At 41.3% G+C, this 15483-nt stretch overlaps 1 protein-coding gene across 22 annotated transcripts in view; it reads right to left on the bottom strand.

Moving 5' to 3' along the window:
- The window catches only part of LOC111858153 (neurexin-1a-like), a 103339-nt gene that overhangs the window by 56573 nt on the left and 31283 nt on the right, over positions 1 to 15483 (bottom strand). For all 22 annotated transcript variants that reach the window (XM_023839640.2, XM_023839649.2, XM_023839661.2 and 19 more), the window contains one exon: positions 1273 to 1574. In XM_023839640.2, the coding sequence (XP_023695408.1) occupies positions 1273 to 1574 (302 nt within the window). The remainder of the gene's footprint in view (positions 1 to 1272; positions 1575 to 15483) is intronic.

The raw sequence follows: 15483 nt of genomic DNA, 5'->3' as shown, positions 1-15483 counted from the left end.
TGAGTCTTACCTCTCAGGTAGATCCTTCCAGGTGTCTTGGGGAGCAAAAGTGTGTAAGCCACATCAAGTAACAACTGGTGTGCCTCAAGGCTCTGTTCCTGGCCCCATCCTCTTTCCGCTATATACCTCCTCTCTAGGTTTTATTATTCGGTTGCCAAATCCCAAGTAGATGGCATCAAACTCTACCTGACCTTGAGTCTACGGGATAGCACAGCCTCAGCCTCTGCACTCCTTCAATCGGAACCTCTAGAAAACTGAGCTTCTTGTCTTAACTCCCAAACCTACTATTCAACAAAAGATTACTGTCCAGCTTAGATAGTTTTATCTCAATAAACCTGCAGGTAATGATCAATGACCAGCTATTACTTTCTAACTACACTGCAGTTATTATGGAAACATGTCTCATACTAGATGTTTTTCATACATGGTTTCTCAATGGTGGAACCTGCTATCCAGCTACATGTTGACTGCAGCATCCCTCATAATCTACAATAAACGTCTTAAAACCCATCTCTTCTGGGAACGCCTGAACAAACTTCATCAAACTTCACTGCCACTTATCCTCCCCAACTTTGTCTTTGTTAGCTGTTCCAATTAAATAGCTCCACTCAGCACTTCTAGATGTTTTCTTTACACTAATTGCTGGTCACCCATTCAAAATATCTATTTAATTTGGCTCCTTAAAAGTAGTATATTTCTGATGTATTATCTGCCTCATTTGTGTGTCATATTGAATAAAAGTACTTGCTGTATCAAAACCATAAATGTAGCCTCCATAGTGACCTTTTGCAAACCATTAGGTGGCTATCAGGTAAAACCCAAAGTCCCAGGCCTTTTCAGTACCTTTTTACTTATTCCCATTTAGTATTCATGAAGAACTTAGCTACACTACACAGTCATCTTCTAAACAGAGTCAGAGCAATTAGTCAAATTGATAAACTTGTATGTAATACATGGACAATAAACTAGCCTTGCCATTATATAATGTAATGTGGACAATAAACTAGCCTTGCCATTATTCCATACATATGGCATATTTGTTCTCCTTGTATGTTTTTGTTTTAGTTACCACTCTAGAAGGCACCACTTCTTAAATAATAGAGAGAAGAGGATGTGACATTAAATGTGACTCCTTACTGGAAAACACATTATTTAGTATTTGTTTAATGTAAAGCATTAATCCCCACATGTTTTTTTGTTGTTGTACAGATAGTCGGTGTGGTTAGGTTGTCAAGGTTCGGCCCTCCTGCCATTGCTGTTTTTGGCTGTTACCTGACGTAAATTCCTGGTTACTTTGACATCGTGCCATTCATTGTCATTAAATTTGCCGTTGACTGGCTCCACCAGGGCCTCAAAGGCTCCAGAGCCCAGGTTGATCACAAGGGAAACAGCACCATTCTTCAGTGCCAGGTTGACGTAGTCGGCCGACTTGCCAGTGTGGAGCATGAGACCATTACGCTGCAGCGTACGAAAGGACAGTGTGATCTCATCACTGCTACTCTGGATTGGATTCAATGACAGGTCGTAACGGAAGAACTCCGATCCTTTGAATGTTGCTACATATTCCTCTTTTCCTGCATGGGAAAGACAAGGAGGAGATAGAAAGGGAGAGAGAAGAAAAATGTGTAAATAAGTTAGACAACAATCCCAATTATCCATTCACTGTTTCTGTCTGCTAATGGAGTCTGAATCTCAATGGATAAATGACCCAGTGTCAATGTGTAACATAAGAGGGGACATTTTGGTGTGAGGAATGACACATCACTGTAGAAATCAGAGATGCCATACTGCTCCTTTCGGTTCAGTCATTCAGAGGTTCTGATCTGTCATACGCGAGTCATGCCAGCTTCTCTGACCACTTGTATTTCTGAATAAGCCTAGAACACAATACACCAGCTTCTTGCAAGATATGAACAATTTGCTGCGAGATTGTATAGAATTTTCAGTAACTTTGTTATACATTTTAGGTCATCACTTTTTACGATTCTTTGTAAAATCAACAAATAAATACAAACACACAAAGCACACAAACTGTTTTAATCACTTAATAAAAAATAGAGGCAGTACTCTGATATACATGATTCATCTGTACTAAGCTCAGCCTGTTAAAAACACATGACTTTTTCACACAGGTCAGAAGTACAGCCATAATGTCAAAGGACCAGATGGCGAGTACAGGTGCCAGAGATTGCCGTAAAATGCAGAGATACTGAGCTAATGAAGGAGGCTTGTTGGATCTCTCCCGTAGTCAGTTTATTTGCTCCTGCACCTCCACTCTGATGACTCATTTGCTGAGTCATATTTGCCCCCCACCCAACTCAGAAGGGACATTTTAATATATTTTTGAATACCACACAAAGTAACGAAGCTCCACAGAAGCACGTAACTAATGTTCAATCAAGATTTAACCTATATTTCCATTCTGTTGGAAATCTGTTTGGACTGATACCAAACAGAAATGTTTTATAATTGCATCTAACTGTCCCTCTGCTTTGTGTGAGGTCATCGTGGAGGCCATAATTTCAAGAAATGAATCAGCTAGTTTCCATCAGCTTCATGTTGCCTTCTGGTGACCATATAGATGGCATTCCTCCAGAAAATAGTCTTCTTTCTGTGTGGGTCTTCAGGCTTCCATTGTGATGACATCCACCTTGTTGCTAGTCATCGTATTTCTCCTTTACCTCCAGCTTTTCAAAGTGTTATGATCTTTTCCAAAGTTATGGGTCTTCTTATAAAATTTTTAAAATAAGATAAATCTGATCATTTGCACTTGAAGCCAAAGGTCAGACTTATATTGCACTTGAAGCCAATGGTTAGACTTAAATGGATTTAAAATCCACTTATTTTTTCTCCTTGCAGTCCATGGTGCTCTGAAAAGTTTTCATCAACATCAAAATTCAAAGGCAACAATATTCCTCATGATCTGTTTATTCATATTTACAACAATTCAGATCTTTGTTCTTGGAGATATGAGCAAGTCAACAATGTATTTCTAGACTGCTGGACCCATTGTTGTTGATAATTGCTCCAAGGACGCAAAAGCTGTCTGTAACCTCTAAGTATTCACCGTTACTAGTAAGGTTAGCTGCCATTCCCAAAGTCACAACCTTTGTTTTCCACACGTTGCATTCTTAGTCATTTCTTATGACTGTCCTCAGATCTTCTTTATTATTTTATATAAATGCTGTGTTTGATGGCCAGATTATTGATGCTTCTTCCACTAATGTCTAGTCTTGCTTTAATTGCTTGTAGGATTTCCATTGGGACATCACATATCCTTGTAGATTTGCTTTTTGCAACTGATCACAGATCCAGCATCTCAAAATCTGATGTTTTCCACTGAGGTAATGGTGGGATCCTCGAGACAAGGTCATTTTAGTTACAGTTTTTAAATTTAGTTTTTATATTAATAGTTTTCCCACCAATTTTGTTTCCTTTTTAATTTTAGTTTCAGCTTATTAATTTTTATTTCATGTTATATTCTTACTGAGCTTCATAATTTAGTTGTAATTTTTGTTTTTAAGATGAAATCTCAAATGAAAACACACAACACAACATGTATTATGAATTATGAATGATGGCGCAGCTTTAATAAACATTGCAATTCCTAGGACATAACTGTAAAAATATATGTTTCTAACACTTCTCCCACATTTTCACTACATGTACTTGAATGTATAAGACAAATAATGAATCTTGAATTGTAGCAGGGCCCATATGTTGAAGGAGCAGACTGATAATTCATTTTGAACTTCAAGGCAAGGATTTTACAGAATGGTATGGAGGTCAGTAATTCATACAACCTCATGTCAAATCAATAAATGTGGGAACCAGAGCAGTCTCCCTCTTTTTATGTCTGACTGACTGAATTGGCCAGAGAGCTCCTTTATGCACAATGCAGTTAGCATTTGTTTTATAGGGACTATACCGTTCAATAACGCTGTCATAATCAACATGTTATTATTTCTCTGATTGCATTAACATGTTAATTTTGATAGCCTGACTGGAGAATAACATGAGGGAGTAAAATTTTCATCACAGCACTGACCCTGAACAAACTCAACAGGAAGGCCAGCTCCATCACAGCACTGACCCTGATCAAACTCATCAGGAAGGTCAGCTCCATCACAGCACTGACCCTGAACAAACACATCAGGAAGGTCAGCTCCATCACAGCACGGACCCTGAACAAACTCATCAGGAAGGTTAGCTCTATCATAGCACTGACCCTGAACAAACTCACCAGGAAGGCCAGCTCCATCACAGCACTGACCCTGAACAAACTCATCAGGAAGGTTAGCTCTATCACAGAACTGACCCTGAACAAACTCATCAGGAAGGCCAGCTCCATCACAGCACTGACCCTGAACAAACTCATCAGGAAGGTTAGCTCTATCACAGCACTGACCCTGAACAAACTCATCAGGAAGTCCAGCTCCATCGCAGCACTGACCCTGAACAAACACATCAGGAAGGTCAGCTCCATCACAGCACTGACCCTGAACAAACTCATCAGGAAGGTTAGCTCTATCACAGAACTGACCCTGAACAAACTCATCAGGAAGGCCAGCTCCATCACAGCACTGACCCTGAACAAACTCATCAGGAAGGCCAGCTCCATCGCAGCACTGACCCTGAACAAACACATCAGGAAGGTCAGCTCCATCACAGCACTGACCCTGAACAAACTCTTCAGGAAGGTTAGCTCTATCACAGCACTGACCCTGAACAAACTCATCAGGAAGGCCAGCTCCATCACAGCACTGACCCTGAACAAACTCAACAGGAAGGCCAGCTCCATCACAGCACTGACCCTGATCAAACTCATCAGGAAGGTCAGCTCCATCACAGCACTGACCCTGAACAAACACATAAGGAAGGTCAGCTCCATCACTGAGCTGACCCTGAACAAACACATAAGGAAGGCCAGCTCTATCATAGAACTGACCCTGGACCCACTGGAGGCAGGAGCAAAGAGATGAAAATATTAGCAAAATTGGACAATAATAAGAACAATTCTGCCCATCTGCTCCAGGGGGTGCTAGCCCCCCTTCTTTCCTTTATCTGTGTCTTGGGTATGACGTTAAACTGCATCTGGCCCTGCAAGCAGTCCTCAAACTTGCAGGAAAACTATTTTTGGGGGTTGGTGGCGGAAGTAGCACTCCAGACACCATATAACAACTCACAACTGCTTGATTTAAACAAGCATGATACTCTTCTGCTCTCAGCGGGAGTAGGTCTGCTGCACGCACCATGAAGGGGATGGGAGAAAGCCTTTGGGAGCTCCATCCCTGGATGAGTTGAAACCATCGGAGAGCTAATAGGGTCAGGTCTGTTGGGGATCAGGGCTGGTGTGGTGCTGACGCGTTGCCTGCTGCATGGCGGCACTTGGGTCCCAGTGTGAGGCGGCCCATCCAGGTAGGCGCGTGGAACATCTTGTCTCTCCGGCAAGATGACCATCTTCCACTGCTGTCAGGGGTGCTTCGTAAACTCCACGTTTCGGTGGGAGCACACTCTGAGCTACACAAACCGGGGAGTGGCCAGATCTCTCTAGGTGGTTATACCTACTTTTGGTCTAGTCTGTCTGATGGCTACCATACTCAGGGAGTAGCTGTTGTTGTAGCGAATCGGCTTCTTCCGATGGTGTCTGATGTCACTCCTTTCAACAAGGAATGCGCTGCATCAGCATGCTTCCCAACCTGACCTGACCAGCCCTGTATACAGTGTACTTTTCAAATCTAATTGCACTTTGTTTGCACCACGTATACTGTCTTTGCACCGTGTCTGTTTTGCACTATATAGTACAACCATGCACAAGACAAGTTGGTACAGAAAACGGATGGTATTGCACATGATTGTATAGACAATTAATTGAGATTTCCCAGAAGCTGACCAGGTACTCGCCTACTTGACTTTTGCTTCCAGGTCCATATTGGTCAACTGTACTTTCCACCTTATTTCTGATATTGGCACTTCATTCTCCAGTCAAGTACAGTTTTATTGTCATCTCAGCCATGTACAGTTCACAGTGAAATGAACTAATGTTCCTCTTGAACTCAGGCTGCAACACTCATGACATGAAACAACATTTCCCTACAATAATTTAAGGGGAGGGGAGACAACTACCTATATTTATTAGTGATACTTTTTAATCCCCCTGAGGAAATCCTCTATACCCTATCTAGCTCTCCATGAGACACTGAGACACATATACTGGTTAAAGCAAGCTTGGAGTCACAGTGAAAGACAACCACCTTGCAGCACCTTGGGAGATGAGGGTTAAGGGCCTCACTCAAGGGCCCACAGACATGAAATAGGGCTCAACCTGATGACCTTCTAATCACAGGCACAGCCTGCTGAACCACACACTGCCCTCAAACAAAAACAACCCAAGCAGTCTAACTTAAACCTAATAAACATTCCCCATTAGACACACAGTGAACAGAAACACTACATTAAAACTGGACAATTAATGCATGGAAGTGTCCATGCTTAAAGAGACTGTGCAGCACATGTAAACAGTATTTTCCAGAAGTTCGGCAGATGTGGGTGGCATGGCTGCCCAGAACTGGATGCTGTGGAACCAGAGAGTTCACTGGAGGGGTGGGGCGGAACCTCCACAATGCACAAGGCTTTACAGATGCAGAGTGTGGAGACACAGGGTAGAGAGATGTGTTTGCTTGTCCTCACCATCCACAACTGACAGGAGCATACAGTATGCTGTTGTACTGAACAGTTCTAATTCAGCCTGGTCACCTTGAAATTTCTACTTCATCTGCAGATGTTGGGAAAATAGTTTGTATAACTGTCATAGTGAAGGGATGTCCACAAAACAGAACTGATATTAGTCAGTCATTCGCAGCAGGGCATTCTCAGTTAACTCCCAATTGTCCCAGGCACTGGCTGACCGTGCTTTCTCAACTGGATATTACTTTGGATAAAAATGTCTCCTAAATAAATCAAATGTAAAGACTTTTCAGCTCAGACGTCCAGCTTCTTGATAGCTACAGCACTTTCTGGGACAAATCGTTCTTTTTCTCTTTCTTTCTGGCACAATCTTTCTCTTAATTTTAATTTTACTATAAACAGAGCAAATAGACAGTCTGCATACAACACAAAGTGTAACTGCTCAGTAGAGTATAACTAATAAATGACAATGATTTTGTTGTATATTCTGACAAAAAGAGGAGTCCTAACTTACCGTGTGGAACTTGATTAAACTGGCAAACTTTGTGATAAGTCTGCAGAGACCATCAATCAATCCATCAATCCATCCATCCATGTTCTGTATCCACTTTTTCTATTCAGGGCCGCAGGGGGCCCGGAGCCTATCACAGAGGCTATGGGCACAAGGCAGGGTATAACTTGGCAGAGACCAGTGAGGGGCAGGTGCTCGAATGGGGTGGGGGTGATTGGGCCTGGCTTAGGGTACATTTAGGGTCCAGACCTGTAATACTCTCATTCGTTCGGACAGCTGAGGCAGTCACACAGGTACCGCCAGCCTTCCCCCAGCATGTTCCTAGCAGAGATGGGTGGTTTTGGGGCCAGTGTTCACATGCTAATCTCCTAATTTAACAAAAGCTCATTACTAAATACATTAGATAAGTGCTTTTCTAATGTAACCTTTGTGGAATCTCTGTAACCTCTGCTGAACACTGGCATCATGTGACCAAACACGTTTATATCTCGTCTGGCTTTGAAGTTACCTTTCTTTGTCAGTATGAATGAGACAATTTCCCAGAGCTTGTTATGTTCACCACAGTATAAGCAAATGGCCTAATGAGCAGAAAGAGGAACTTCCCTGCTCTCTTTGCATATCACTTGGAGGAAAGGTGGTATGGGAAGTGAAAAACAAAGTTGGTGTCAATGAAGCCACTTAGGTTCTTATATCTATCCCCATTTAGTCCATTTACTGTCCTTTTCATTTCCAGAACTCGGCAGAAATGGCAGCATTGCCTTTAAACCTCTCAGCCTATTCCACAGCTGCGCAGCTCTGTAAGAGAATGCAGCCCTTTGTAGCCCTTTGCATTCTGGGAACTAACAGGTATCCTGCCCCTGGAGAGTAAAACAAATGAGTGGGTTGTATGGAGCTAAAATATCGCACAGATAATATGGGGTAAGATCATTCACAGCTTTATGGCTTAAAATCATCATGATATCAATGTCAAACTTAACAGGATGCCAAATGCAATGACTATAAAACAGGACTAACACGAAAAATGCGAGCTACAGCAGGAACCCTGCTTTCCAGAGTTCCATCATATGTGTAGTTGTTGTAGAGAAAGAAATTCTGATTCTCTTGTGGGGGTGAAAAATTCAAATACTTCTTCATTGCTTCTATCTAACATAGAAAAACAAGACAAGCGCTGAGAGCTACAAGTAATAAAGTACTCTCTAATTTAGTCAAATTCCCACAGAAAATGTTATAAAGTCAGTGTTTTTGTTGCAACCTGTGGGTGTAGTGATGCATAATTTCTTGTTAACCTTGACACAGAATCAAATGGGAACCTAATATAATTTTTGTTGTTTTCTATTAGTCTGCAGAGGCAAGCAATACTAGCTGTGACTAGAACTTCTTTGCAAATTAAAAGACTTTTGTTCCATGCAAATTTCAAAGACTATAATTGAGTTAAATGCCACTTGTGCTCTAGTTTGTGTGAAGCTTCTTTAAGTTCACAAGTATGACCATAGTTCAGAGTTCTTATTTTTAAGACTTTTCATAAGCAGACCATCCAGCTCAATATTTACAAATGCCTGTTAAGCAGAGGCTGCATGATGCTGTGGTAGGGTTCTTTTAGACAGAAAGTGACCTAATACTGTGTCGGGTCATATTTCAGGGGGAGCAGCCATGATGGCTGGGGTCGGTGTTGGAGTTTGATTAGAGGTGACCAGGCCTTGGTGAGACATCCCTCTACTCTGAGGTGGATTACGCTTCTCTGAGACCATGGCGAGACAATGGGTGAAATCAAACATGACAAACTTCGCATGAGTTCTTAGCAACAGATGATCAACAAATGTCTCTCTGGATATTTTCAGATGTTCATTGTTACCACAGTTGATATGAGATTATCTGCCTCCTTAACTCTGGATAACCTATTCATCTTCATTGATGACTACTCCTACAACCTGTGCATAATGGCTATGCCAACCAGCCAAAGACGAGACTGGTCTACTGAGACTGAGGGCGAAACAAATGCAACTGTGGTGATTGTACTTCAGTCCACAAACAAACTTTCAATACTGGAATTATTTCAGGCAGAACTCAAAGAGATCTGCCTGAAATAATTAAAATGCACTCCAGAATTCTCACAGTCTCAAATCGAAACCCTTCAAAAAGAAAACATTGAACTTAAAGGATCAGTCAAATGTTTATCAGTGCAAGTCTCTCTTCTCACTGACAAAAATAAAGTGATGAAAGAGACTAAACTGAATCTTCAGTGTCGCAGCATGAGAGATAATCTGATTTTTTTCTGGTATACCCGATACCCAATAACCCAGAATCTGCAGTCAAGCACTTCATGCAAGCTGAAAATACAACTGGACACTGTAAACAAAATAACACTTCGTTGAGTGCACAGAATCGGAGCAAGAAACAAACAGTGGAAGTCCGAAAGCAATCAGCAAAATTTGAACATTATAAACAAAAAGAACTCGTTAAAAACAAACAAAAGGAACCTAAAGGAACTACTTATGGGCTCAATGACCAGTTTCCCAAAGAAATACTGGAACAAAGAAAAAAACTTCTCCCGATCCTGAAGAAATTCCGGGAGATGGGTAGACGAGCTGTACTAACCGTGGATAAACTTTACTGGTACCACAATATCACCACCACCACTTTAGTCCTCCATAACATACAACAATCCATATCTCTCCTGCTTTCCTCTCACTTTTTATTCAGATTTTTCTATACACCCTTTTCATGTCATTTCTGTTTATGTACATGTGTGTGTCTGTGTGTTGAAATCGGACCGATGAATATTAAGGAGGAGAATATATATGGTAATATATTGGAAATAAACATGGTGAAGGCGCTCCATAGTGACGTCAATAATTGTTACTGTTATTGTGCTCATTGCTGCTATTATTATTATTACCACTACCACTACTTATTACTGCATCCATGATTTACTACAATCTTCTCACAGAAATAGCAATGATAACTTAATCACTCCAACATATCAATGAATCCACTAAAATTTGTAACCTGGAACATTCGTGGAGTTAGTTCACAGGCAAAACGAACAAAAATTACTGTATAAACCACCTGATCAAGTTACAAGCAAACATATGCTTGTTACAGGAAATACACTTAACAGAATCCAAAATTCAAAAATTGAAAACCCCACAATTTAGCCAAATATATCCATCAACTTATAATTCTGCAAAACGTGGTGTATCAATTTTGATAAACAACAGAATTACATTAACCCATAACAGTACAATAACAGACAGTGAACAGTGATGTCGTTATAAACACCACAATCAAAAACAAAAACTTTACTATTGCAAACATGTATGGACCCAATTCTGATGACCCCGCTTTCTTCCATACAAATTTTGATAATTTGCACATTTCTACAACTGATGGCATAGTGATTGAAAGGGTGTCTTCATATAAATATTTGGGAATATGGATTGATGAAAAGCTTTCATTCAATATACATATTTCTAATTTAGTTAAGAAACTCAAAATGAAGATTGGTTTTTATTTTAGAAATAAATCGTGTTTTACATTTGCCTCAAAGAAAAGACTAGTGGAAGCTACCTTTTTACCTGTGATAGACTATGGTGATATGCTGTACATGCATGCGGCCTCCTCCACTTTAAGGAGCCTAGATTCAATGTATCATGCCTCTCTACGTTTTATTTTAAATGCAAAATCCCTCACTCATCATTGCATTTTATACGACTTAGCTGGCTGGACGTCATTAACCATCCGTAGAAAACGGCATTGGTACATGTTTGTTTATAAAGCTTTGCTGGGTAAACTCCCAGAATATCTCAGTACCCTACTCTGCATCAGCTCCAATAGCTACCACTTGCATGCCTCCAAGTGGTTGCCTTTATATGTCCCCCAGGTCCTGACAGACCTTGGTAAAACAGCATTTTCTCATTACGCACCATGGTCATGGAACAACCTTCAAAACGTTCTTAAACTGCAAACACTAATATCTTTAAAGGATTTTAAGATCATCATAAATAGTACAGTGACTGAGGAATGTCAATGTTTTGCTTGAGAAGCCACTGTGCAAAAACAATTGTTCTTCTGTTTTACTGTTTAATGTTTTATTGTCATGTACTGTATATGTTTATGTTTTGTATGGCTGCTACCTTGGCTAGGTCTCTCTTGTAAAAGAGATTTTATATCTCAATGGGACTTCCTGGTAAAATAAAGGTAAATAAATAAATAAATTCATTCTGCTCCGTCACACACACAGCAATGAAGTCGTTACCATGGCAACATCAGCCAACAGCTCTGTCAATCATAAGCCTGAGGTCTGAAGGGTTTTCTTCATCACAAATAATCTGTTATGCAGTGAATGTCTGCTAATTGTTGGTCTTTAAACTAATCGAAAGCATAAAAACACCAGAAAATGTTCACATGATTTTCTGCATCAACAGAAAAGTGTATTCATCCATAAAGAATAGAAAAATATATGACAAAAAAACGTATTAAAAGAAGCATTTACTGTTATGTATCCTTCTTAAATGTATGCTTGCAGGTTGAGTCACCACTCGGCTGCAGGTGTGCAAATGGCTGAGGTTGCACTGTGCACATATGCGTCCTGCAGTCTCATGTGGGAGATTGCAGAATTAGCACTGGCCAGTTCAAAGCTGCCCCTCTGCAGGCTAACTGTACAAGGCGGGGACCTCCTGGTAGGGCCCCCTGAGTGGTCACCATCCTCAGGGAGCAAACAGAGGTGGGCCAGTGCTGCAGGTACTATATTGATGTGCCCCTGATGTAATCCATCTATCCCTCTTTCAACCACTTATCCTGGTTAGGCTCAAGGTCATCCTGGAGTTTCTCCTAGGTAGCATGGGGCAGAAGACTGGGGTAAATCCTGCATGAGATGCCTGTCCACTGTAGGGACACTGTTGTCCTAAATGCTTGTCTTTGGACGCAAAAATAAACCCATACAACATTAGCAGAACATGCAAACCACACAGACCCAGCCCTGAAGGTACGAGATAACAGTATTACCCACTGAGTCGATGTACCGCCCTATTTTGTATAGAGTAATCCAGAAAAAATCCCACTGTAAATATTTGTCCATTTTAATGGAAATTTGTTTATTGTGGAACATTTCCTGGGGCATTTTTCTCTGGTGATGAGAAAAAAATATGCACTGGAATCCATGGAGAAAACAGCAGGGCGAAGGACCCTGTCACCGTCCTTGAAAATGGGAAATCTAATAAAACTAATTTTTGCATTTGCCTACAGACAGTGAATGGAAGATTAAGGTTTGGGAGGAGCAAAGTGGGTAAAATTTATATAAGAGCTGTCAAAGTTGCATTATTATTTTTTAATCCTGTTAACGCACACTCCCCCAGCCTAACATAGAGCCCCGTAATGGTCAGGACAATGCATTTCTTGAGTTTTCTGCACCACATTGTTCATCTGCTCCCGTCATGTTTATTGAGCTCTTGCGGTTACCGTAGTCATTTCCGTATATTTCTGACCAGAAGTGTGATCTGGACAACTCATGCGCAAGAACACTCATGATTATGATTGGCCACATACAGTATGCATATCTGGATGCAACATGATATGTGTGTGATCAACGTAAAACAAACAACAGTTGTGTGCATTCTTACAAGACCTTTCCTTATGGGAATATCCACAAAAGTACACACTTCCTATTTACACCACACCAAACTCCACATTAAGCCCCGCCCCCAGGTGAACTCCACCTCACGTCAGACCTCCCCTTAGCAGCCTGGAATATAAGAAGGCCTTCACCAATGAATACCACAAGAATACCACACACAACTCCATATTAAGCCCCGCCCCCAGGTAAGAGGGCCTTCACCAATGAATACCACACAGACCTCTATAGTTCCATGTTACATGACAGGAGCAGCATATCTTTGCTTGTTTTCCAAAATTAGCTTTTAACTTCCTGCTTTAATAACCATGGGAGAAGACTGGCAGTAGTCAGATGATCTGTCATGGTACTCTTTCTCCTGCTGTATCTATAGTCTTTGTGACTCAACCAGGATTTATAGACGACTATCCGATTTCTGGCACACCATCACATTCATTTCAGGTAAAGGGTCACAGGTTTTACGTAAGCAGCCAGCAGGGGATGATCAGTACATGTCATCTATCATCACCAAACTACTTCAGTGTGGTGCAGCTTCTCCTGCCTAACTCAAAATGAGCACACTTTCCACAAAGTTACAAGACAGAGATGCATGGACCATCATGGACCAGTGAATGTCTACTCCAGTCACCCGTCTTCTAACAGCTTATTCTTGTCAGGGTCACAGGGGTTATCATCCATCCATCCATAGCCGTGAGTCTCAGGGGTCTGGAGTATATCCTGAAAGCTACGGTCGCAAGACAGGGAACAGCTTGGCATGGGGCACCAACCCATCACAGGGGGTAATGTCTACTGGCACTTTTTTATGGTATAATACCACTGAGGTTTAGGAATATATTGAATTTACTTGTCTTCCAAAAGCCAATGAAACTCTTCTTTTGAACAGGCCAGGTGTAGCTCCCTGGCAGGTGAGGGTCCCAGGTTCTCCTCAAAGCCACTCTGTCACAGGGAATTTCAATCCCGCAAGCAGGCATTGGTGTGCATTATTTATGCACTTGGCAACACTGGCATCCAACTTGGAGCCCTGCTTACATTATTCATGCTGCATTTACCTGAAAGCAAAGCAAAGACCCCTGTCTAGAACAACAAACATGACACACAGGGCTTGAATATTTGGCTGTTCAAAGACACATTGGTCTGTTATTAACAGTCATGTTGGGTACAAAGTCAATCCTGTCCAAATCCTCTTCAAACCCCCTACAATTCTCTCATGACAGCTTAACAGTTACATGTCATTATGTAAAGTGGACACAAAACATAAGATGTAGTTCATATAATTTACAAGATGAGTTGCGGCATCTTGTCCTGGTGTAGGATGTGATGTCATGAGGTCGGCTGGCTTGGAATTCGTGCATTAGTTCACATTAAATCGCAGCCACTTTTTGTGAAACAAAGTCTGTGATACTATACCCCTTTAAACTAAAGCGTTTCAGTCTCATACTAAGTGATCTAGTATCAAAGCTGTGTGGTATCACTTCCGTTATAATGTTTTATTAGCCATAGTGTGTGACCCCACCGTCTAGCAAGCTGGCGATGTCACGACTTTGCTAACTAAGCAGCAGGCTGCTAGATTCCAAAACTGATGGAAATGTTTTTATCAGCCAGACAGTGGCTGCGAAAATTAACATCAACTTAAATCAGTGCCTTGGAGAAAGCTGATTGAAACGTCAGTATGAATGAAACAAACTTTTTTATTTTTTTATCTTGTTGGAGTTTGCCGAAACGAGTCAGAACCTCGCAGACGACGCGTAAGCCAAAAACAGCTTTCTAACTGCATAACATGATGCTATCTGACAGTGCCACCTAAAGAACCACCAGGCAGCCCTTCTGTATATCATATAAAAGAGCGTAATGCATGAGACACCAATAAAGTCAATGCCAATGATACAGAAAATAGTACTTCTGCTCACACATACAAATAAATACCCCTTATACAAAACAAAATCCATACAGGCAAAACTTCCAGGCCCCAGGTGAGTGTAAAAATACAGTAAATATGCTTGAATGCATGCATAATATATACATAATACTGCTGTGAAGGAGACCATTTGTCCACCAATATATAGTATGAGCACAGTTCATACTGCACACACTGTCGTCTTCCTGATTTAGTGCTTTTACGTGGATCAGGGAATAGGGAACAGTATAATAAGAACAAGTTATCACACCTTCCCGTTCCCAGTGAAGAGGCCGCTTACGTGTGCCTTTGAAAGGTCACACAGAATACGCCACATCACCAGGGATTTGCAAACTAACTTTAATAAGATTATTGTAGTGCACTTAAAGCAAATGGATTGTAAAATTCATGAAAGAAGATCTGAGAATTTGAGCCTCAGGTCACTCTGCTACCCGTGCAGGAGGGTAAGGTCGGGGTTAAAATGTTCCGGTGCCATCTGACAAGAGCAGCAGCCACCCACAGCACAGTCTGCTGACAGGCAGCTACAGTTGCCAGGCAACAGTGTTCTGGAAATCCCTAACAGAGCGAGACAGAGGGGTCTGGCGGCTTCGGCTTCCTCAGCTTCCCAAGGAGCCTCAGATAAAACGCTACAGCGTTCTTATACCACAGGTTCTCCATCTTCATACATAAGCTTATTGGCTCTCTGCTCCATCAACTTTTCAGAAGATGGCTTGCAGGCCTGCAACAGATAGCTATTTTGTT

This window comes from Paramormyrops kingsleyae, chromosome 20 (assembly GCF_048594095.1).
Source record: "Paramormyrops kingsleyae isolate MSU_618 chromosome 20, PKINGS_0.4, whole genome shotgun sequence".
In the NCBI taxonomy this organism is placed as follows: Eukaryota; Metazoa; Chordata; class Actinopteri; order Osteoglossiformes; family Mormyridae; genus Paramormyrops; species Paramormyrops kingsleyae.
This window is presented reverse-complemented; position numbering and strand designations above follow the sequence as displayed.